The sequence below is a fragment of the Oncorhynchus clarkii genome, chromosome 8 (assembly GCF_045791955.1).
Source record: "Oncorhynchus clarkii lewisi isolate Uvic-CL-2024 chromosome 8, UVic_Ocla_1.0, whole genome shotgun sequence".
Lineage (NCBI taxonomy): Eukaryota > Metazoa > Chordata > Actinopteri > Salmoniformes > Salmonidae > Oncorhynchus > Oncorhynchus clarkii.
The window spans coordinates 38,298,181-38,322,713 of record NC_092154.1 but is presented as its reverse complement, the minus strand read 5'-3'; the positions used below and the strand labels follow the sequence as shown (position 1 = coordinate 38,322,713).

Genomic DNA, 24,533 nt, shown 5'->3' with positions numbered 1-24,533 from the left:
TCGCTTAACATTATGACTGATTCTATTATAGTCATGGTTTATCCAGTCTTCCATCTAAATACAAAACAGATGTCATTATAGTACCACCAGGGGGAAGCAGCAGGCAGAGAATAGAGAATCCAACAGCTATTCCTGTTCAACCTCTTGACACAAAACCCCACATCACAAAATGGAACCTTCCTCTACTGGCAGTAAACCCCCTCTGTTTGAAGTTATATGAAGCCATGGTTCAGTCCATCTACTAACCAACAGCATTTATTAAGCCCATTTGTCATCAAACCATCATATTCAGATACCATTCTTAAATACCAGCAATGTCCGGCTAAACACAGCAAATAGTGATATACATTCATTTATATAAATTAGATAATCTTGTAGGTATATTTAAGATGGCTATACAGTACACGTTCATGTGAAAATACAGAAACAAACTTAAAATGTTTACAGGAAAACATAACTACCATTATATAATTTCTCAGTGTAATATACACTAATGGACATCATATTCCAGTCGGAGAACTGGAACCTGCCGCATGTGGAACTTCTCCTGTCTGTCCCATCCCTGGTCATGCATTACTCAGATCCTCCAGCGTTCTGGAGCTGATGCTGCCTTGTTTCCTGTAGAAGACGGGTAATAGTCACTTTTCGGTGGAAGGTATGTTGGTATTTGACCCATTTCAAGCCGTCGTGTGATCCAAATACTTTGTTTGGTAACATTTCACTTAAGCATGTATCCCCGGCCTTATATTGTCTTATACAATTACAAGAGCACTGTGAAGTTCTTTCAACTTCTGACAACAGAGACTTGTGGGTAACGTACCGTAGCTCTTCCAGACAGAGTTTGTTCCTGAGCCGGACATCCTCACTGATGGGGTAGAGCAGCAGTATCAGCAGGCCTGTTACAATGAAGGCCACCGGGGCGGCGCCGATGAGCAACTTCAGAGTGTAGGCTACTTGAGCAGGCTGCCTGCACGCCCCTGTGTCATAACCCGCGAACCTGAAGATACAGGTACACACACACCTGTATCAAACCTGTAGAGATATATACACACACACCAGTGTCATAACCTGCAAACCTATAGCGACGTATTCCTGTATCATACCGATAGTTACACACAGTGCCAGTTGCATAAACAATAATGGACTGCAATGGAATGCGTATATCTGTGAGCGTCAGACTTGTGTTTGTGTTTCTCTCTATACATCTCACTCCTGTGTTATTTAACTGACTTCGTGTTCTGGCGTCTGTATCACTCCAAAGGAGACCCCAGAAGTATCGTTTACTTGTTTGTGTTTATCCTATGTTTGACTCATTTGAGGTAAAGCATGGTTACTCCTAAGGAAATTCCATTTTCAGTTCTGAATATCTGTAATACTCTTGTGTTCATGTCTGTCTGTCTCACTCGAGGCAGAGGGTGGACACTCCCAGGGAGATGCCGGCAGCGAACTTGGTGAAGAACACGTAGAAGGAGTAGAAGATGGCCTCAAAGCCTTTACAGTGGGGGTTGGCCAGACGGAAGTCATCCACCACGTCTGGCAGCATTGACCTGAAACGCAACAAACACACACACACACACACCGATACTACATCAAGACATCGGCCATCAACAAATCATCACGTTGTACAACCAGCCTCGATGACTCCGTCAGTCTGATGAGGAGCAGTCTACTTATAGCGCTAGAGGGTAAAATGTCTATAATAATGCTTATATAGCGCAGAGATAAAAGGATCTGCTGAAACGACTGCTACTAATAACATGATTCGATGATGAAGCTAGCTGTAGCTGAGCCGCTCTGACCACAGATGGGGAACCACCAGAAAAACAGACAGACATACACACCATGGCGACCCCACTGGATATACTCTGTCATTTAGAGAGGGAGGGGAAGGATGGAGGTGAACGAAAGGAGGGAGACAGGAGGGTGAAGCGCGCTGAGGGAGGTGAATGTGCTATAAACAACAGTAAAATACAGAATGAAAGTGGAGACTGTAGCCGCCCCCTGAGGTTTATAGACCCATCTCATTCATCAACATGACATCATCGCCAGGCGTGACTGTATCATGCCAGGGGGTGAATGGACAGAGAAACGGGGAGACTGCTGATATTTTTCTGTGATATTTTTCTGTGACGGTGGCTATTTTACCATACCAAAGAATATGTTTCCTATTGTTACTGTCGCTACAACCACTGGCTAGTGCTAGTGCTATTACAACTACACTATATTTACAGAGGATCTTTGTGCCAGCCCAATTCAATTGATCTCACCATGGTAAGAGGAGTGACGCGGCCACACTGAGTCCAGAAGAGACAGCCACTACGTAGGCTACGACCAGGTTAGGGATGAACACCAGCATCACGGTGAACGGCATGATCCACTGGACAGAAAGAGGGGTTCAAAAAGTTTTGCCGAAAGTAATAACCTGTTTGTCCACAAGGTGGCACATTCTTATGATCAGCACAATACCAATAGCGCTCAGTCCCAGACACTTACCGTGATGCCACAGAAGGCTGCCGTCTTCTTGCCAAACCTCTCCAAAAACCACTGCCACAGAGGGATGCTCACTACTGCAGATACCTGCGAAGAGAGATATATAATCTGCACTCTAGACTAGAACATTGTCTTTGGTTATGAGTACAGTCAAATGTCATATAAAACCATGCACAGATGTCTCTGTATGATTTGGTTGACATTTCTAGTTCCTCATGTCAAGATTAAGCCTTTCATGAGACAGTGGTCTGTATTATGTAAGGATCTTAACATTGATCTAGGTCTAATCTCTGTTAACCAAGAACCAAAATCGCACAATTACATAGTCTGTCTACGAGAGATTAATCTAGGTCCGAAACCAGAACTCACCAGGATGGTCAGTACAATGTTCTGGAAGTGGTCTCTCAAGTCCACTGCGTACGTACAGAAAAGGACAAAGTTGCTCTGCACCAACTGGAAATCAGATCAGATATCACACACTTTCATTCTTTAGAAATTATTCAGCATATTCAGCACTGTCCTATTCTCCCTGTCCCACTGTGCCAAGTCACTGGAGAAGCTCCTGACTTACGTCTGAAGCAGTAGATTCATCCCTGCTATTGAATGATATATAATCCTTATTTTCTGTTCAAAAGAGAAAAGCTTTATGAGATACAGCAGTTGAGAGGTTTGAGGTGGAATCTATCAAAGCTGTACTATAAAGCTCAGAGTCAGTGCAGGGCTTTCTATGCTTTCAGAGAAGGCCTTGAGATTTATAAAATTATTATTGTAGTTTTAAAATATAGATATATTTTTCATTTCTATTTATTATTTTCAACGATATTTCAATGATATTGTAATTCTATGATTATTTCCAATTATATTCTGATTTTAAGGGTCAACACTGAAGTGAAAAAAAGATCCAATCAGGATTTTTCTCTGCGGAGATAAATCTAAATAAATGGACGTCAATGAGAGTGTTGAATTTGGTCCAAGAAAAAATGTAATTGCTAATTTGTTATGTGAGGCTTACTTGATCAATTAAAAGTTTAGTAATTGTTAGGTTGTTACGAATGCACTGATATACAGTGCCTTGCGAAAGTATTCGGCCCCCTTGAACTTTGCGAACTTTTGCCACATTTCAGGCTTCAAACATAAAGATATAAAACTGTATTTTTTTGTGAAGAATCAACGACAAGTGGGACACAATCATGAAGTGGAACGACATTTATTGGATATTTCAAACTTTTTTAACAAATCAAAAACTGAAAAATTGGGCGTGCAAAATTATTCAGCCCCCTTAAGTTAATACTTTGTAGCGCCACCTTTTGCTGCGATTACAGCTGTAAGTCGCTTGGGGTATGTCTCTATCAGTTTTGCACATCGAGAGACTGACATTTTTTCCCATTCCTCCTTGCAAAACAGCTCGAGCTCAGTGAGGTTGGATGGAGAGCATTTGTGAACAGCAGTTTTCAGTTCTTTCCACAGATTCTCGATTGGATTCAGGTCTGGACTTTGACTTTCCATTCTAACACCTGAATATGTTTATTTTTGAACCATTCCATTGTAGATTTTGCTTTATGTTTTGGATCATTGTCTTGTTGGAAGACAAATCTCCGTCCCAGTCTCAAGTCTTTTGCAGACTCCATCAGGTTTTCTTCCAGAATGGTCCTGTATTTGGCTCCATCCATCTTCCCATAAATTTTAACCATCTTCCCTGTCCCTGCTGAAGAACAGCCGGCCCAAACCATGATGCTGCCACCACCATGTTTGACAGTGGGGATGGTGTGTTCAGGGTGATGAGTTGTGTTGCTTTTACGCCAAACATAACGTTTTGCATTGTTGCCAAAAAGTTCAATTTTGGTTTCATCTGACCAGAGCACCTTCTTCCACATGTTTGGTGTGTCTCCCAGGTGGCTCGTGGCAAACTTTAAACAACACTTTTTATGGATATCTTTAAGAAATGGCTTTCTTCTTGCCACTCTTCCATAAAGGCCAGATTTGTGCAATATACGACTGATTGTTGTCCTATGGACAGAGTCTCCCACCTCAGCTGTAGATCTCTGCAGTTCATCCAGAGTGATCATGGGCCTCTTGGCTGCATCTCTGATCAGTCTTCTCCTTGTATGAGCTGAAAGTGGGACGGCCAGGGACGGCCAGGTCTTGGTAGATTTGCAGTGGTCTGATACTCCTTCCATTTCAATATTATCGCTTGCACAGTGCTCCTTGGGATGTTTAAAGCTTGGGAAATGTTTTTGTATCCAAATCCGGCTTGTCGTTGATTCTTCACAAAAAAAAATACAGTTTTATATCTTTATGTTTGAAGCCTGAAATGTGGCAAAAGGTCGCAAAGTTCAAGGGGCTTCCAACATTTTAACATAGTAAACTGGTTGGGGATGCTTGTGAATTGGGAGCAGTCCCCCAATGAAGAAAATGTAATACTTTAAAATAGAGATAGCCTCAATGGCGCTGCCCATGATGTCACGGACGCTATAATGGCACAGATACAAAGATGAGTCCTCTCTCTATCTCTATGGCCTGTTGTTCCCACACGCATCTGCCCTTTTATTGTCTAGAATGGTTCCACCTGATCCCGTCTCCTTTCGCATTACTTCCAGCTTTGAGGACATGTATTTCCATTGCTAGAGCGGTCAATCAACTGTCTTGTCAAATATAATAGGCCATATTTGATTGAAGGTAACTGCCATAGAGAGCAATAGTAGTGGCGCCTTTTTGTAGACACTAACTCCGCCATGGTTCGTTGGACCATGGGAAAATGGATATTGTTTTTGTAGGGTTTTTGAATAAATGCCAAAAAAAGGTATGTGGTAAACACAAGTTTTGGAGATCTTATGTCTTTTGTCCTATGAGATCATCTTAATCAGCTAACGTCCCTTTTTGTGAATTTTGAAGCATTTATGTAATAAAAAAAAAGCACATGAAGCCCTTAAAATGCTTCATAATTCATAAAAGTCATGTTAACTGACCGATATTACCTCATAGAACAAAACATATAAGATCTCCTAAACCTCAGACATTATTTTCGGCGTTTATCCCAAACCCTATTCATTCCCCATTCATTTTCCCGATGGGAATGGCTGCACAAACCAGAGGTAATTCATTTCCTTTTTTAGGACTACGAGCTGACGAGCTCTATTCAACTGTATTAGGGCAGAATTTTGGAGTGAAAGTGGAATCAACCAATCACATTTCGACTTGTAATGGGTGGGACTGTTTCTACGAAAACGTATTGACACCTCTGCCATCTCAAAGGTCGACAGGTCACTGCGCAATAGACAGCAATAGAAATGGCATCTTTTTGTAGGCACTAACAGAGGCTAACTCCACCATGGCTCGTTGGCCAAAGCCTATAGAGAAATTAATGTTTTTTTTCTCAGTATTTTGGGATAAGTGTGTCACACCCTGATCTGTTTCACCTGTCCTTGTGCTTGTCTCCACCCCCTCCAGGTGTCACCCATCTTCCCCATTATCCCCTGTGTATTTAATCCTGTGTTCTGTGTCTTCCTGTGTTAGTTTGTCTTGTATGAGCCAAGTCAACCAGTGTGGTTTTCCCCTGTGCACCTCCCTTTTCTATTATCTTTTGCGCTTCCTCCCGGTTTTGACCCTAGCATGTTTTCTGGACTCTGTACCCGCCTGCCTGACCATTCTGCCTGCCCTGACCTCGAGCCTGCCTGCCACACTGTACCTCCTGGACTCTGAACTGGACTGAACTGAACCTTTTGTCTGTCCACGACCATTCTCTTACCGACCCCTTTTCCTTTTGGATTATTATCAAATTATCAAAGACTCAAACCATCTGCCTCCCGTGTCTGCATCTGGGTCTTGCCTTGTGCCCCTATAAAATGTTGAAAATAAGGTCTGTGGTAAAACACAAGCTTAGGGAATCTTATACATTTTGTTCTATGAGATAATGTTCATCAGCTAACATCAATTTTGAATGTTTAAGCATTTATGTAATCAAAACAAGCACAAAGGCTTCATAATTCATAAAGGTTATGTTAACGGACTGATATTATCTCAGAGCAAAACGTATAAGATCTGCTCAGTGGCGTTTATTCATGGATGCCATGGGAGGCCAGACTTCCCCCAATATTTGACCAATTAATTTTTTTAAATGATAAAATGTCTCTTTCGTCTCTCTGTGTTTTCATAATTTTACGTCTATTCGCAAGTGGCTGAATCTCACAGGAGAAATCAGAGCAAGGGAAACAGCGCCCCTCTGTCTCAGTATGTGTAGCATATCTGATGCTAACTGGAACTAAAGAGTATGACAAGTTGCCACTATACCATTTGATTGATTGCTGCCAGGAAGCATTTGGCCTCCCCTAATAATTTTTACAAAAAATAATTAGCCAATCAGCGTTGAGCTGAGCTGTTGTTGTCCAAGGGAGGCCAGTTTGGATTTGGATTTACACCAATCAAATCACATCCTAAGCAAAACGTCATCATTGTCAGAAAAATGTGTCTGTTTCTGGTTTGTGCTGTCCTGCAGTAGCTAGCTTGCTAAATTGTGGAGGAGATGGGGATTTGGACCTGTGGTTTTGACTTAATTATCTGTACCAGCCTCCACTCTTCTGGGAAGGCTTTCCACTACATGTTGGAACATTGCTGCAGGGACTTGCTTCCATTCAGCTACTAGAGAATTAGTGAGGTCGGGTACTGATGTTGGAGGATTAGGCCTGGCTCGCAGTCGGCGTTCCAATTCATCCCAAAGGTGTTCGATGGGGTTGAGGTTAGGGCTCTGTGCAGGCCAGTCAAGTTCTTCTACACTGATCTCAACAAACTATTTCTGTATGGACCTCGCTTTGTGCATGGGGGAATTGTCATATCTATTTATTTTATTTTAATTTTATCTTTATTTAACCAGGTAGGCCAGTTGAGAACAAGTTCTCATTTACAACTGCGACCTGGCCAAGATAAAGCAAAGCGGTGCGACACAAACAACAACACAGAGTTTACACATGGAATAAACAAACGTACAGTCAATAACACAACAGAAAAAAATCTATATACAGTGTGTGCAAATGAGGTAAGATAAGGGAGGTAAGGCAATAAATAGGCCGTAGTGGCGTAGTAATTACAATTTAGCAATTAAACACTGGAGTGATAGATGTGCAGAAGATGAATGTGCAAGTAGAGATACTGGGGTGCAAAGGAGCAAAAAGTAAATAACAATATGGGGGTGAGGTAGTTGGATGGGCTATTTACAGATGTGCTATGTACAGGTGCAATGATCTGTGCGCTGCTCTGACAGCTGATGATTAAAGTTAGTGAGGGAGATATGAGTCTCCAGCTTCTGAAATTTTTGCAATTCGTTCCAGTCATCGGCAGCAGAGAACTGGAAGGAGAGGCGGCCAAAGGAGGAATAGGCTTTGGGGGTGACCAGTGAAATATACCTGCTGGAGCACGTGCTACGGGTGGGTGCTGCTATGGTGACCAGTGAGCTGAGATAAGGTGGGGCTTTACCTAGCAAAGACTTATAGATGACCTGGAGCCAGTGGGTTTGACGACGAATGTGAAGCGAGGGCCAGCCAACGAGAGCGTACAGGTCGCAGTGGAGGGTAGTATATGGGGCTTTGGTGACAAAACGGATGGCACTGTGATAGATTCCATCCAATTTGTTGAGTAGAGTGTTGGAGGCTATTTTGTAAAAGACATCGCCGAAGTCGAGGATCGGTAGGATGGTCTGTTTTACAAGGGTATGTTTGGCAGCATGAGTGAAGGATGCTTTGTTGCAAAATAGGAAGCCGATTCTAGATTTAATTTTGGATTGGAAATGTTTAATGTGAGTCTGGAAGGAGAGTTTACAGTCTAGCCAGACACCTAGGTATTTGTAATTGTCCACATATTCTAAGTCAGAACCGTCCAGAGTAGTGATGCTGGGCGGGCAGACAGGTGTGGGCAGCGATCGTTTTAAGAGCATGCATTTAGTTTTACAAGCATTTAAGAGCAGTTGGAGGCCACGGAAGGAGAGTTGTATGGCATTGACGCTCGTCTGGAGGTTAGTTAACACAGTGTCAAAAGAAGGGACAGAAGTATACAGAATGGTGTCGTCTGCGTAGAGGTGGATCAGAAAATCACCAGCAGCAAGAGCGACATCATTGATGTATACAGAGAAAAGAGTGGGCCCGAGAATTGAACCCTGTGGCATCCCCATATTAACTTGCTTGACCATGCTGCATGTCTTGTAACTGTTTGTTTCATGCAATATTTGCTTTGTGGACTTCACTGGACAGATTTTGCTCTCCGGTTTTGTGATGAAACAAAACAAAAATGAAACAAACTTATGTTTAATTTAATTTTCTCTGCCACAGCTTTGGTTGCCACAGCTTTATTGTAAACTCAGCAAAAAAATAACTGTTTCCCTTTTTCAGGACCCTGTCTTTCAAAGATAATTCGTAAAAATCCAAATTACTTCAGATCTTCATTGTAAAGGGTTTAAACACAGTTTCCCATGCTTGTTCAATGAACCATAAACAATTAATGAACATGTACCTGTGGAACGGTCGTTAAGACACTAACAGCATACAGATAGTAGGCAATTAAGGTCACAGTTATGAAAACTTAGGACACTAAAGAGGCATTTCTACTGACTCTGAAAAACACCAAAAGAAAGATGCCCAGGGTCCCTGCTCATCTGCGTGAACGTGCCTTAGGCATGCTGCAAGGAGGCATGAGGACTGCAAATGTGGCCAGGGCAATAAATTGCAATGTCTGTACCCAACGTCGCTGGACCAGACAGGACTGGCAAAAAGTGCTCTTCACTGACGAGTCGCGGTTCTGTCTCACCAGGGGTGATGGTCGGATTCGCGTTTATTGTTGAAGGAATGAGCGTTACACCGAGGCCTGTATTCTGGAGCGGGATAAATTTGGAGGTGGATGGTCCGTCATGGTCTGGGGCAGTGTGTCACAGCATCATCGGACTGAGCTTGTTGTCATTGCAGGCAATCTCAACGCTGTGCGTTACAGGGAAGACATCCTCCTCCCTCATGTGGTACCCTTCCTGCAGGCTCATCCTGACATGACCCTCCAGCATGACAATGCCACCAGCCATACTGCTCGTTCTGTGCGTGTTTTCCTGCAAGACAGGAATGTCAGTGTTCTGCCATGGCCAGCAAAGAGCCCGGATCTCAATCCCATTGAGCACGTCTGGGACCTGTTGGATCGAAGGGTGAGGGTTAGGGCCATTCCCCCCAGAAATGTCCGGGAACTTGCAGGTGCCTTGGTGGAAGAGTGGGATAACATCTCACAGCAAGAACTGGCAAATCTGGTGCAGTCCATGAGGAGGAGATGCACTGCAGTACTTAATGCAGCTGGTGGCCACACCAGATACTGACTGTTACTTTTGATTTTGACCCCCCTTTGGGACACATTATTAAATTTCTGTTAGTCACATGTCTGTGAAACTTGTTCAGTTTATGTCTCAGGTGTTGAATCTTGTTATGTTCATACAAATATTTACACATGTTAAGTTTGCTGAAAATATACGCAGTTGACAGTGAGGACGTTTCTTTTTTTGCTGAGTTTATATCACGGTGGCGTATGAGCGAATAGGTTATAGAACAGATAACGCAATTATCACAGCATAGGTTGTAATATGGCTTTTTGGTTTGGCTTCCTCGGTAATATTACCCACGCACCACTACTGCTCCTAAGCTTGTGTTAACCTCAGACCTTATTTTCAGGGGTATATCCCAAAACCCCATTCATACACCATTAATTTATAAAACGACTTTGGCCAATGAACCAGAATAAGAAAATTCTAACTTATGTCCGTTTTTTTAGGACTACAAGCTGATGATCTCTATAGCGAACAGTAGCTTGCTAGCTTTGTTGTTGGCTAATGTGCAGAGGCTGCAGCAGGTGTTATCTAAAAGGACGTCGTGGCTAATATGTTAGCTTCACCCGTTTCAAGATTAACTTTCAACAAGAAGTTACGTTTCAAAGGAACATCATATGGTGAGTGGAACTATGTTTTTTTACAGAATGTTTCTTCATTCAAGTGGTATACAAGTATTGTATTTATTATGGATCCCCATTAGCTGCTGCCAAAGTAGGAGCTCCTCTTCCTGGGGTCCAGCTAAAGGCAGTTTGGACAATTTTAAAAACATTACAATATATTGACAGATTTCACAACACACTGTGAGCCCTCAAGCCCCGACTCCACCACTACCACATATCTACCATACTAAATACATGTGTATGTATAGTGCATATATTATCATGTGTCTGTGCCATGCTTGTGTTGTTTCACAGTCCCCGCTGTTCCATAAGGTGTTTTTTTGTATCTGTTTTTTTTAAATCTGTTCTGGATATTAGGACTGTGAAGAGACCTCTTGTGGCATGTATTGGGGGGGTATGCATGGGTGTCCGAGCTGTGTGCCAGTCATTTAGACAGACAGCTCAGTGCATTCAACATGTCAATACCTCTCATAAATAAAAGTATTGATGAAGTCAATCTCTCCTACAATTTCAGCCAGGAGAGATTTACATGCATATTATTAATATTAGTTCCCTGTATACATCCAAGGGCCAGCCGTGCTGCCCTGTTCTGAGCCAATTGCAATTTTCCTAAGTCCTTTTTTTGTGGCAACTGACCAAACGACTGAACAGTACTCCAGGTGTGACAAAACTAGAGCCTGTAGGACCTGCCTTGTTGATAGTGTTGTTAAGAAGGCAGGGCATCGCTTTATTATAGACAGACTTCTCCCCATCTTAGCTACTACTGCATCAATATGTTATGACCATGACAGTTTACAATCTAGGTTTACTCCAAGCTGTTTAGTCATCTCAACTTGCTCAATTTCCACATTATTTATTACAAGATTTATTTTAGGTTTAGGGTTTAGTGAGGTTTTTGTTACAAATTCAATGCTTTTCATTTTAGAAATATTTATATTGGTGTGTGTTCCTTCCAAACAAATCAACTGTAGTTTTATCTGTCCACAGAATATTTTGCCAGTCGTGCTGTGGAACATCCAGGTGCTCTTTTGCGAGCTTCAGACGTGCAGCAATGTTTTTTTTTGGACAGCAGTGGCTTCTTCCGTGGTGTCCTCCCATGAACACCATTCTTGTTTAGTGTTTTACGTATTGTAGACTCATCAACAGAGATGTTAGCATGTTCCAGAGATTTCTGTATGTCTTTAGCTGACACTCCAGGATTCTTCTTAACCTCATTGGGCCTTCTGCACTGTGCTCTTGCAGTCATCTTTGCAGGACAGTCACTCCTAGGGAGAGTTGCAACAGTGCTGATATTTCTCAATTTATAGACAATTTCTCTTACCGTTGATTGACTATTAGAGATTATTTTGTAACCCTTTCCAGCTTTATGCAAGGCAACAATTCTTAATCTTAGGTCTTCTGAGATCTCTTTTGTTTGAAGCATGGTTCACATCAGGCAATGCTTCTTGTGAATAGCAAACTCAAATTTTGTGAGTGTTTTTTTATGGGGCAGAACAGCTCTAAACAAAATCTCCAATCTCGTCTCATTGATTCTACTCCAGGTTAGTTGACTCCAATTAGCTTTTTGTCACATATACTGCCTCTCCTGCCTCTAGGTCATCAGGCTGATGATTATCCCGCACACCTGTCACCATCGTCAAGCGCGCCAGCGCCTCATGACGCTCACCTGTACTCCATCACCTCCTTGATTATCTTCTCTATATCTGTCACTCCCCTTGGTTCTTTCCTCAGGTTTTATTGACTCTATTTTCATGTCGGTGCATTGTCTGTGCTTCGTGTTTATTTATTAAAAACACTCACTCCCTGTACTTGCTTCCTGACTCTCAGCGCACTTGTTACACTTTTGGAGAAGTCATTAGCCTAGGGGTTCACATACGTTTTCCAATCTACAATGTGAATATTTAAATTATGTATTCAATATAGACAAGAAAATACAATAATTTGCGTGTTATTAGTTTAAGCAGACTGTGTTTGCCTATTGTGACTTAGATGAAGATCAGATCAAATTTTATGTCAAATCTATGCAGAAATCCAGGTAATTCCAAAGGGTTCATATACTTCTTCTTGCCACTGTACAAGGATTGACCCAACTTTCAAGAATCCCTAAAATAACAAGAGCAATGTTGTTAACTTATGGATTCTTGAAAGTCGGTACAATCCTTCTACACCACTTGAATGAAGAAGATACATTTTTATTTTTGTCAACTCCTTTAAAACATAAACTCCGTCAGACTTTTGTCTGAGGGCTGAAAAATCCTTATTGAATATTTTTATTGGGGATTTCTAAATTACACATTTTCTATATTTTACAAATGCTTTTATCTTTCGAGGCAAAAACACTGTCCTTTTTTGAGTATTTGTTGACTAACCCCTTTCTTTTGTCATTATTATAAAAAATATATATTGGTATCACTGTTCTACAAATTATTTCATGTGCTAGATCTAATGGATAATGTTTGCTTTATAAATATTGTTCTATGTCCTGAATCTAGAAAAACATGCTAAAATGCTAACGAAATTTGCCCTGGAACATTATATAGCTCTATAAATTAAAACAAAAATAAGTTTGGAAATTTGTGTCACATTTGTTTATATTCTAATGATATAATTAAACAAGGCCTTTAAACAGTTGTTGGACAATACATGTAAATATGAAATGCCTTTTATGATGTCTGACAAAGTTGGCATGAATCCAGTTAGTTGCATTTGATGAAACATTTAAGAAAATGTCTTTACACGTGTGACATGATTTGACATACAAATCATTAAAATCCAAACGGAAAATATTTACACAAGAAGCAACCTAATATCACCCAAACTCTCAGTCATTTAGTAAGTTCACCATTCTGCCATTCTGTTTTGTAAATTGATTTTGTACAATAATGTTATCCTCCACTGGGTTTTTATTGTTGTGCATCCCATAATTCTTGATTTGTATATCATTAAAAAAATCTTACTCTATTGAACATTTTCACATGTTAAGTTGTTACTGATGAATAATGAACATCCTGTTTTAAGAATGTGGCCAAACATTTCCATCCATTTTTATAGTAATTTTATATTACGGATACTTTGGTCTATCAAAATATATATTTAAAATGTTGTCAATATTAAGACAAATATGTGGGGGAAAAAGTTGAGACATTCCCGTCTTGTAACAATCCCTGAGCTATATATCTCAGAAAAGAACTGCGTGAAACATGTTGCATTTAAACTTTTAGATCACAGATTATTTTGTGTGCTGAACGTGAAGAAGATGTTTGCAACGTGATGTAATAGCTATACATTTCGACTGGGAAATGCTTAATGGTTGTGTTTTCGTCTCCTTATCATTGGAACCTACCTGCTTATTATGTCAGAGTGAATGTGCTGCTTATTCTTTAACTTCAGGCTGTGAGTGACAGCTGTCTTTCTATCGGCCCTCTGTGTTTTACAAAAAGTATTCTCTCCTACATGGAGTGTGCTGGCATTACGGACACTGTCCTTCCAGCATCACACGCCTGTTACACTCACATCCTTGGATGTGTCACTGTTGTCGCTTTTGGTGATAGTGTGATAGTAAAGGCTGTGCAAGCAGTGTGGTTGTTGTTGCCGGTACATTATCTGTATGGGTGCTGTCTCTGTGAGTGGCAGCCAAAAGCGTGGCTCAGCCTCAGGCATGTTTGATTCAGATGTGTCCATTAAGTGATGCAATGTGTCTGTTATTATTCTTGATTTGAGAGTTTGGTACAATGTGTTGGAAGATCTTCTTCTTTTTCTTTCACCGAAGGCCTAGGTCCAATATCAGTTCCAATACGGTACACCGTTGACTCAACCAACCATGCGATGCCAACCATACAGAAAGAGTATCACAGAACTGAGTGGGAGAATTCTCATAATGATAACAACAAGAAGATATTACATCATAGTAATATGATAATGTGCTGTCGGACTGTCTATCTCCGGTTGGATTTGGAGCTGAGAGAGAGATGCTCTCGGGCGTATTTACTCAAACACACTGAGTGTTCTATTTCTATTGATCAAATCAACATTGAATGGCAGGCAGGCTATGTCTGGAGCCATTCTGAGGGTGGCAGGGAGGGCCCAGCCATAACAGCACATTACCCACACATTACCATCCCAATGTGAGTGTGGTGTCTGAGAAGAGGTGTATTAATAAAGTTGTGCCTACCTGAATGGCAACAGAGATGAAGAGGAAGGCAGCAGTCAAACTGAGGTAGGGACTGTGTCGCATCACCAGGATGAAGCCCTTGTGGAACGGGATCTGCTTCTCAGTCTTCGAAATGTACGGATCTGTGCGAGGGAAAAAAGGAATAAGATCTGAAAGTGTCAAGAGACAGTTTCTTTGGTTTCTGTCTTCTACCCTAAACCAAGCCCATAAAGCACCATGCATTCTGTGATGAAAGAATATGCAGTAGCATGAGTGAGACGTGTATGGGGGGGGATTTCACTTCCAATCTGGCAACCCTGTAGCTGCCCCTGCATTGCAGCATTGCTATGCTCTGTGTGTTCCACAGGGTTTGCCACTACAGAGAACCAGAACTAACAGGTTCACTAGTGGCGAGGTCAGCAGTTGACTGATAGCCTCCATGTGCATGAAAAAAAAAAGATGTATTCATTTTTTTGACCTTTTATTTTAGCAGGGATTCCCATTGCGACCAAGGTCTCTTCTCTTTTGCAGGTGAGCCACGCATCTCACAATTGCACAGAGATATGGGGGTAGATTCTCTCCTTTTACACTTAATACTTAATTCTTTATTGTCCTTTTTTTCTCTGAGCTAGATAATCATTGGATAAGGCTGGAGCTAGCTAAATAGTCTAAAAACAATGTGACTGAGTGCTACTGTGCTTACTGGTACTTTGCAAAGGAGGTTAGAGTGAAATATGAGAGGGGGAAGAGAGCACACACACTTGCAGGGGAAAAGTGTGCACAAACACACACACACGGGCTTCCAGAGTGGCGCAGTGGTCTAAGGCTGCGTCACTACAGATCCTGGTTCAATACCGGGCTGTGTTGTGAGACCCATGAGGCGATGCACAATTGGCCCAGCGTCGTCTGGGTTAGGAGAGGGTTTGGCCGGCCGGGATGTCCTTGTCCCATCGAGCTCTAGCAACTCCTGTGGTGGGCCGGGCGCAGTGCACGCTGACACGGTCGCCAGGTGTACGGTGTTTCCTCCGACACATTGGTGCGGCTGGCTTCTGGGTTAAGCGAGCATTGTGTCAAGAAGCAGTGCGGCTTGGCGGGGTCATGTGTCGGAGGAAGCGCGGCTCTCGACCTTTGGCTCTCCCGAGTCCGTACAGGAGTTGCAGCGATGGGACAAGACCGTAACTACCATTTGGATATCACGAAATTGGGGACAAAAAGGGGGTACATTAAAAAAATATTATAATAAAACACACATGCAAAACACACAGACTCACCATCTCTCTCTTTGACTCCCAGGAACATGACCACAGTGCAGATGAGAAACACTCCTCCTATCACACCTGCAGCAATCATATACACCTCCTTCTGCAAGAGGATACAAGTAGAGAGAGAAAACAATCATATACTGTACACCTCATTCTAGAGCATAATCCAATCGAGAATCTGTGGAAAGAACTGAAAACTGCTGTTCACAAATGCTCTCCATCCAACCTCACTGAGCTCGAGCTGTTTTGCAAGGAGGAATGGGAAAAAATGTCAGTCTCTCGATGTGCAAAACTGATAGAGACATACCCCAAGCGACTTACAGCTGTAATCGCAGCAAAAGGTGGCGCTACAAAGTATTAACTTAAGGGGGCTGAATCATTTTGCACGCCCAATTTTTCAGTTTTTGATTTGTTCAAAAAAGTTTGAAATATCCAATAAATGTCGTTCCACTTCATGATTGTGTCCCACTTGTTGTTGATTCTTCACAAAAAAATACAGTTTTATATCTTTATGTTTGAAGCCTGAAATGTGGCAAAAGGTCGCAAAGTTCAAGGGGGCCGAATACTTTCGCAAGGCACTGTATACCTCATTCTACAAGGAGGATAGAGATCATATACACCTCATTCTACAAGGAGGATAGTGAGCATATACACCTTCTACGAGGAGGATAGTGAGCATATACACCTCCTTCTACAAGGAGGATAGTGAGCATATACAACTCCTTCTACAAGGAGGATAGTGAGCATATACACCTCCTTCTACAAGGAGGATAGTGAGCATATACACCTCCTTCTACAAGGAGGATAGTGAGCATATACACCTCCTACAAGGAGGATAGAGAGCATATACACCTTCTACGAGGATAGAGAGCATATACACCTTCTACGAGGATAGAGAGCATACAGTGGGGCAAAAAAGTATTTAGTCAGCCACCAATTGTGCAAGTTCTCCCACTTAAAAAGATGAGAGAGGCCTGTAATTTTCATCATAGGTACACTTCAACTATGACAGACAAAATGAGGGGAAAAAATCCAGAAAATCACATTGTAGGATTGCTTTTGTCTGTCATAGTTGAAGTGTATCTATGATGAAAATTACAGGCTTCTCTCATCTTTTTAAGTGGGAGAACTTGCACAATTGGTGGCTGACTAAATACTTTTTTGCCCACTGTATACACCTTCTACAAGGAGGATAGAGAGCATTACACCTTCTATGAGGATAGAAAGCATATACACCTCATTCTACAAGGAGGATAGAAAGCATATACACCTTCTTCTGCAAAGGCAGGAATAAAACAAGAGTGTAAATCTATCCTTTATTTGTTTATTTGGATCCCCATTAGGTATTACATTACACTACTCTTCCTTGGGCCCACTATCAATATTTTTGTCTTCGGTTACAGAAGGGGCACATCTGTACTGATCCTTCCTCAATTTCTATTTTGCAACTCCACCCAAATACTGCACTTCAACTGTCATCAAAAAGTCACATTAGAAGATATCAATGTGTTTGTTGACCCTGTCATTTTACGCTAGCACTCCTTACATCGCAAATACGAGATCTCAAATAACTCAACAGATTAGATAAAAGCAAGTTCATTCGGATCCTTAAATACAGTCTACCAAAATACTATAGAGCCTTGAAGATTTCATGTTAATCCCAACAGGAACTGAACTGCCCTAAACAACTCCCGGCTTGTTTTCTATTTTTCCATGCGGCGCAGCTAAGTGGTTTATTATTATTTATTCACATCAAACGTTCTGCCAGTTTCTGAGGGACTGGAGAACTCGCCCATGCAAATGTGCCACCCTCACCCGCAAACTCAGAGGAATCTAGTGGTGACAGTGCTCCAAGTGTGTGTGCGTTTGTGTGGTTGTGTGTTTGTGTGTAAGTGCTCAGCATGGCTACACAGGGCCCTGCGTGGTGAGAGAGCCGAACCATCAAGGTTTACCCATAATCATTTGGAAAGGCACCACTTGAGCCCCTGAATAGCCGCGGCGTGCCCACATCCAACACGGAATAGTTTGGGCTAGAGCACACTCGCCGCGTTATGCCCATGAACCTATAAACCACCTTTGCATTCACAAGATTCACAGCAGGGTTTCTGGGTTGTCTCGGTGATGTTTTCATTGGCTATATGTACAGTATACTGCTAAGGAAATGAACAACCAGTTCAATTCAAATGTAATGTTCCGGTCTGGATTTGGCTGGAAATAGATGTTCAATATTGTTAGTCCCCTAATCCCAACAAACTGCATGTCGAGTTTGGGGTCTGGGGTTCATTCAGGTGTTTTTGAATGTGACAAAAAATAGCCTTAATCACAAACAGACTGTGGTCACCCCCTCATTGTGGGGAGGGGTCTCTTATTTTAGGGAAGGGGTTTGATGACTGATGTCAGGGAGGAACCCCTTTTTGTGGTCAGTACCAGGGGGAGGGGAGGGAGCTGTGGGAGAGGCTCTTATTCATCCTATGGTCACTTCAAACCCAGGATGATAAATGATATATGTCTATAAAGCCCTCTTGAAGTTGGTACGTGGTAAGGCTAAATTTCACCGCTAGACAGTCTGCAAACACAAACTTCCTATTCATCATATTCCTTTTAGTTTCAACAAATCACTCGTTTTATACTTCTTGACCTTTAACTTGTTTCCTGTTTGTTTCCTTGCAACTTTAAGGCTTTAAAAAAAAGTGAAGAAAAAGGAAAAGATGACCCTGAAAGTGCAGCCCTGAGGTAGTTGAGGACACTACTGTCAGTTACAGTTATTTCAAAATCGGATCACCATGGTAACACCACAGGTCAGGTTGTTTGTTGTCGCGGTGACACTTACAGCATGTGACAGGAAGTCCTGGGAGTGAACGATTCTTTTGACGATCTCGGCCCCGCTGCCATTGCCTAGGTGACCGGTGGACATGTTGTGGTGGGGGCAGTGCTTCAGGGTGTGGGCGCTCGCCACAATCTGACCCTGGATGGCAGCGCCAACTAGAGTACCCAGCACCTCCAGGGTCATACCTGCAATATAACACATGTATTACAGTATTAAGTACTATCAAAACAGAATGGCAGAATAGTGCCTGAATTTGATTAACAACGTACGGTCTGTTTAATAGTGACCTACGATAGGCTGTGGCTGAGTCTCTCTCCTTCTGGTCCGCACTGAGGAACATGGTGAGGGCAGAGTAAGGCACATGGAAACACTGGGAAACACAGAAGAACCACAGAGGACATGATTAGATATAGGACAGAGTCCATATAATTTCCACATTTTGGGGATATTTTGTGCTCCACTTAAGACGATGATTCACTGCAAAATTAACTTTTAAGAGCCTTAAGTTTAAGCTACAAATATATAATTTTTTTTTGCATAGGCTGCGTCTCAATCCACCGCATCCGTTTATGCTGGCCTTCAGTGGTGGAAGGTAGGCGAGCTACAGGGGTGACTGTCAGACCATGAGATGTCCCGAAAATCGGTCTTCTCATGAAAACGTCTGTAGCATCTGAACTGTTCGGGCAACAAACTAATATTACCCCACTATGGAAAGAGGAGATTCTCATGAACAGGACGGTATTCTCCGTTTTGTGCCACATGACTCATTTAAAAGGTAACCGGTACCGGTAAAAATAAAAAAGTACATTATGGAGGTAGTTTTGTGCCAACCAAAAAAAGGGGTTAAATATTTCCTTAGCTTTCTTCGAGACATAGGAAAGACATCATATTCCTTATGATAGATTTTTTGACTGTCTGTTTTTCCATTTGTGCATTCCATGGGTTTCAATGGGCTATAGTAGTAAAGGCCAAATTCAATATTTTATTATTTTTGTTTATTTATACAGGGGTCCTAAAATTCCTAATCAAATAGCTACATGATCCATGGTATGACCATCTTAAAAACAATTCCATATGTTAGCTTAGTAGACCCCCCCCCCCCCCGTCTGTAAGCCTCAGCTCCCTGTTTTCCTCTCAAGCTGCCCAGTAGAACAGTCAGCAACTATTCGCCTTCAACCCTAGCCTTTCTTCTCCTTTGTCATTTACACAACAGCTCAGTCAGCATTGTGGCCGAACGATGCAGCTACCGAACAACTGACCGAGCATCCAAAGAGACAACCGAAATAAACGCTGCCATGAAAGACTGTCCCAGCCCTTCTCCTTCTCTTCGGGCCCAGGGCGGGATGGAGGGAAGGACGGATGGAGGGATGGCCAAGCATGTCATTTGTAGGGCCTTGTTGGGAAAAAAAAACTAAATGTATAGAATCCAATTTGACCAGAGCTTTGCCTCAAGTAAAAGGATTAGTCATCAAATCATGATTGAATGATCACACTGACCTGTTTTTTTTAAATTGTTACTACTGTAGGGCTTTAAAGTGATAGCAGCCGTTCGTTCTCAGTCTCTCACACACAAAGACAATGAAGTGAAGCTAAAAGTGGTAACCAGCATTTACCCATCCAGCGGTCTCTGGCAGGGCCGAGCATATACTTATCAAGTAATTAGAATGACATGTCATTATAGGCCATCGCAATGTGGCTACGATGGGCAGTGGGCAACATGCTCTTTAGCACATGTTAAAAAGATTAGAGAGAGCAGAGGAGAGAGTGTGAGAGAGAGAGAGAGAGAGCAGAGAGAAAGAAGGAAAGGGTTTGAAGCTGTACCTTAGTACCAAAATAAACCTAAATAAACACACTTGTTTGAGGTGAACTATCAACAAGGTTTGGTTTTATGACACGTTGGCTCTGCTCACGATATTTTTGTGTTGGGTTCGGCAAATCGTCTCTGCTTATCTGTATCTTTTCTGGCAAATAAAAAACAGTATCCAGGAACAATGGTAGGTGTATACTATGAGTGCACAAAGTCCGTGTTGAATAGTGTTAGAGAGGATACTGTATCTGAGAACGAGGATGTGTAAATGGTTGTCCTTGTGGGCCAACACTTTTGTCCTAGGTAGCGGTCTGGTACTCACAGTGATGAGTGTCTGGTAGAGGCAGTAGAAGCCCAGGTACCAGATGAAACGTCCGTTTGTGAAGGGAGGAACAAACCAAAGGTAGAAGTAGGAGACCACCACAAACGGAGTACAGCCCACCATCCTACAGAGAGAAAAGGGGAGGGCAGGGTTATTGTTCTTATTGCATATCTTAATGGCCATTGTTTGAGCAAACATTTGAGTCGAATTTGGTATCTTTTTTTATTTATTGTGAAACTTTGGCCTCATTATAGGTTTGTGCAATTGATAAAACATGATAATTTACAGTGCCTTGCAAAAGTATCCGTCCCCCTTGGTGTTTTTCCTATTTTGTTGCATTACAACCTGCAATTTAAAGAGATTTTTTATTTGGATTGCATGTAATGGACATACACAAAATAGTCCAAATTGGGGAAGTGAAATGAAAAAAATGACTTGCTTTCCAAACAGGTCAGGGACAAAGTTGTGTAGAAGTACAGATCAGGGTTGGGTTATAAAACAATATCTGAAACTTTGAACATCCCACAGAGCACCATTAAATCCAATATAAAAAACTGGAAAGAATATGGCACCACAACAAACCTGCCAAGAGAGGGCCGCCCACCAAAACTCACAGACCAGGCAAGGAGGGCATTAATCAGAGAGGCAACAAAAAGACCAAAGATAACCCTGAAGGAGCTGCAAAGCTCCACAGCGGAGATTGGAGTATCTGTCCATAGGACCACTTTAAGCCGTACACTCCACAGAGCTGGATTTTACGAGAGAGTGGCCAGATAAAAGCAATTGCTTAAAGAAAAAAATAAGCAAACACGTTTGGTGTTCGCCAAAAGGCATGTGGGAGACTCCCCAAACATATGGAACAAGGTACTCTGGTCAGATAAGACTACAATGTAGCTTTTTGGCCATCAGGGAAATTGCTATGTCTGGCGCAAACCCAACACCCCATCACCCCGAGAACACCATTCTCACAATGAAGCATGGTGATGGCAGCATCATGCTGTGGGGAAGTTTTCATTGCCAGGGACTGGGAAACTGGTCAGAATAGAAGGAATGATGGATGGCGCTAAATACAGGGAAAGTCTTGAGGGAAACCTGTTTCAGTCTTCCAGAGATTTGAGACTGGGATGGAGGTTCACCTTCCAGCAGGACAATGACCCTAAGCATACTGCTAAAGCAACACTCGAGTGGTTTAAGGGGAAACATTTCAATGTCTTGGAATGGCTGTTTCAAAGCCCAGACCTCAATCAAATTGAGAATCTGTGGTATGCCTTAAGGATTGTACACCCGCGGAACCCATCCAACTTGAAGGAGCTAGAGCAGTTTTGCCTTGAAGAATGGGCAAAAATCCCAGTGGCTAGATGTGCCAAGCTTATAGAGACATACCCCAAGAGACTTGCAGCTGTAATTGCTGCAAAAGGAGGCTCTACAAAGTATTGACTTTTGGGGGTGAATAGTTATACATGCTCAAGTTTACTGTTGTTTTCTCATTTATTTTACAAGAACAAAATATTTTGCATCTTCAAAGTGGTAGGTAGGCATTGTTGTGTAAATCAAATGATACAAACCCCCCAAAAATCTATTTTAATTCCAGGTTGTAAGGCAACAAATTAGGGAAAATGCCAAGGGGGTGAATACTTTCGCAAGCCCCTGTACCTCAACAGGCTAGTTTAGACAACTATGTATAAAAGCTTGTAAACCTGTTAGGCCAGTGATAGACTGATGGTGTGTGGGCTGTTTTGGGAGAGATGGATTGGGTGTTTGTGACTCTGAAGGTTTCCGTTCTGAGTTAGTGTGGCGGCACAGTGGGAGAACAGGAAGATGCACTATACCACAGGATCGCTAACCCGCATGGTCATGAGCTTTATTCAGGCACACACACACACACACACACACACACACACAGGCATCTCAGGACAGAATCATTATTTTGCATTGTGCAGTTTGGAGGATGTGGGAAGCTGTGTTGTCTATGTATAATTCATCCAGATACAACTGGTACATACTGTATCATTATGGGCTGTGTTTCACTGTGGAGAGAGAGAGACAGAGAGACAGAGAGAGAGAGAAGGTTGTGGACTAGTGCACTTTCCTCCAGTCATCAATGACTATCTCATCTATAACCACTGAGTTATACACGAATAGGCTCTAATTCTTTCCCACTAAAGCAACATAGACTAGGAGTCGAAGACGGACACCCAAAAAGCTAAGCTATATCTTAGATTAATCTGATAAGTATACAGATACTCAGTAGATGTTAGGAAAACATCCTTATCATAAAGACTCAAGTCCAACCACTGCTCTGCAGCTGTAGTGTCAACTAAGTACATATAGTTAACACAACTAAGCAAGTTTTTGCTAGCTCAACCACATCCTCTATGCACCACTCCAAAATAGCCACAGTCGTGTTGTTTTGGTGACGACGCCAAAACGTTTCCACAATGGTGTCACGTTCTGACCTTAGTTCCTTTGTTTTTGTCTTTGTTTTAGTATGGTCAGGGCGTGAGTTGGGGTGGGCAGTCTGTTTGTTTTTGTTTGTTTTTGAGTTTTTGAGTGTCAATTGTTGTCCCTAATTGAGAATCATACTTAGGTAGCCTGGGTTTCACTTTTGGTTTGTGGGTGTTTGTTTTCTGTGTGAGTGTTTGGTCCACACGGTACTGTTTCGGTTTTCGTTCTTTCACTTTATTGTTTTGTATTTCAGTGTTCAGTTCGTTTCATTAAATATTACATCATGAACACTTACCACGCTGCGCTTTGGTCCGATCCTTCTTCCACGTCTGAATGCCGTTACAAATGGACCTGAACTCTAACCTTTTACCTGATAGGACTCCAAGGTGTTTGACCCCCATCCACATACTAAACCCCACACCCTCTGCTCCAGTTGCCCTCACTCCAGACCTGTCCTGCCCTAGAATTCAGTTCAACTAATAATAGATAGAAAGTTAATTGCATGGATTTTTTCCCTATTAATAATGTAAAATTAGCAGCTGTACAGAAAGACTCATGTGACGGCCAAATTACAGAGGAGGAACTTATTGATGCAATTAAAGCTTTTAAGTCTGGGAAAACTCCAGGGCTGGATGGCATACCAGTTGAGGTATATCAAACATTTTTAATGGACTCAAAGGTCCGTTATAAGCATGTTTTAACAACTCCTATAAAAATGGTACATTATCAGATACTCAACAAGAAGGTCTGATTTCATTATTACTGAAACAGGACACAAGTGTTAAATATATATAAGATCCAGTTCATTTAAAAAATTGGAGACCCCTTACACTTCAGTGTTGTGATTGTGATGCAAACATTATAGCAAAATGCATAGCGCACAGAATTAGAAAGGTATTGTTGGATATTATTCATCCTTTTTGTACATGGACGATACATTGGAGATAATATAAGACAAGTACTGGAAACAATAGAACAACATGAAAAATCTGGGAAACTAGGCCTGGTATTCATTGCTGACATTGAAAAGGATTTTGATAAAGTACAACTGGAATGTATATATAAATGCCTGGAATATTTAAATTTAGGAGAATCTCTTATACAATGGGTTAAAGTTATGTATAATAACCCTAGGTGTAAAATATTAAAAATGGCTACTTCTCAGAAAGTATTAAACTGTCAAGAGGAGAAAAACAAGGTTGTCCCCTATCGGCATATCTAATTATTATTATTATTATTATTATATGTTAGCTATTAAAATCAGATCC

General features: G+C 41.8%; 1 protein-coding gene across 1 annotated transcript in view; it reads right to left on the bottom strand.

The window, feature by feature from the left end:
- Positions 1-258: 258 nt before the first annotated feature.
- LOC139415663 (sphingosine-1-phosphate transporter MFSD2B-like) overlaps positions 259-24,533 on the bottom strand; it is a 38,109-nt gene continuing 13,834 nt past the window's right edge. The window contains exons 5-15 of the mRNA XM_071163783.1: positions 20,821-20,944; positions 18,983-19,061; positions 18,695-18,876; positions 15,874-15,964; positions 14,624-14,745; positions 2,860-2,943; positions 2,494-2,577; positions 2,268-2,377; positions 1,404-1,547; positions 821-997; positions 259-618 (exon numbers count right to left, since the gene is read on the bottom strand). Of these exons, the coding sequence (XP_071019884.1) occupies positions 567-618; positions 821-997; positions 1,404-1,547; positions 2,268-2,377; positions 2,494-2,577; positions 2,860-2,943; positions 14,624-14,745; positions 15,874-15,964; positions 18,695-18,876; positions 18,983-19,061; positions 20,821-20,944 (1,249 nt within the window). The 3' untranslated portion in view covers positions 259-566. The remainder of the gene's footprint in view (positions 619-820; positions 998-1,403; positions 1,548-2,267; positions 2,378-2,493; positions 2,578-2,859; positions 2,944-14,623; positions 14,746-15,873; positions 15,965-18,694; positions 18,877-18,982; positions 19,062-20,820; positions 20,945-24,533) is intronic.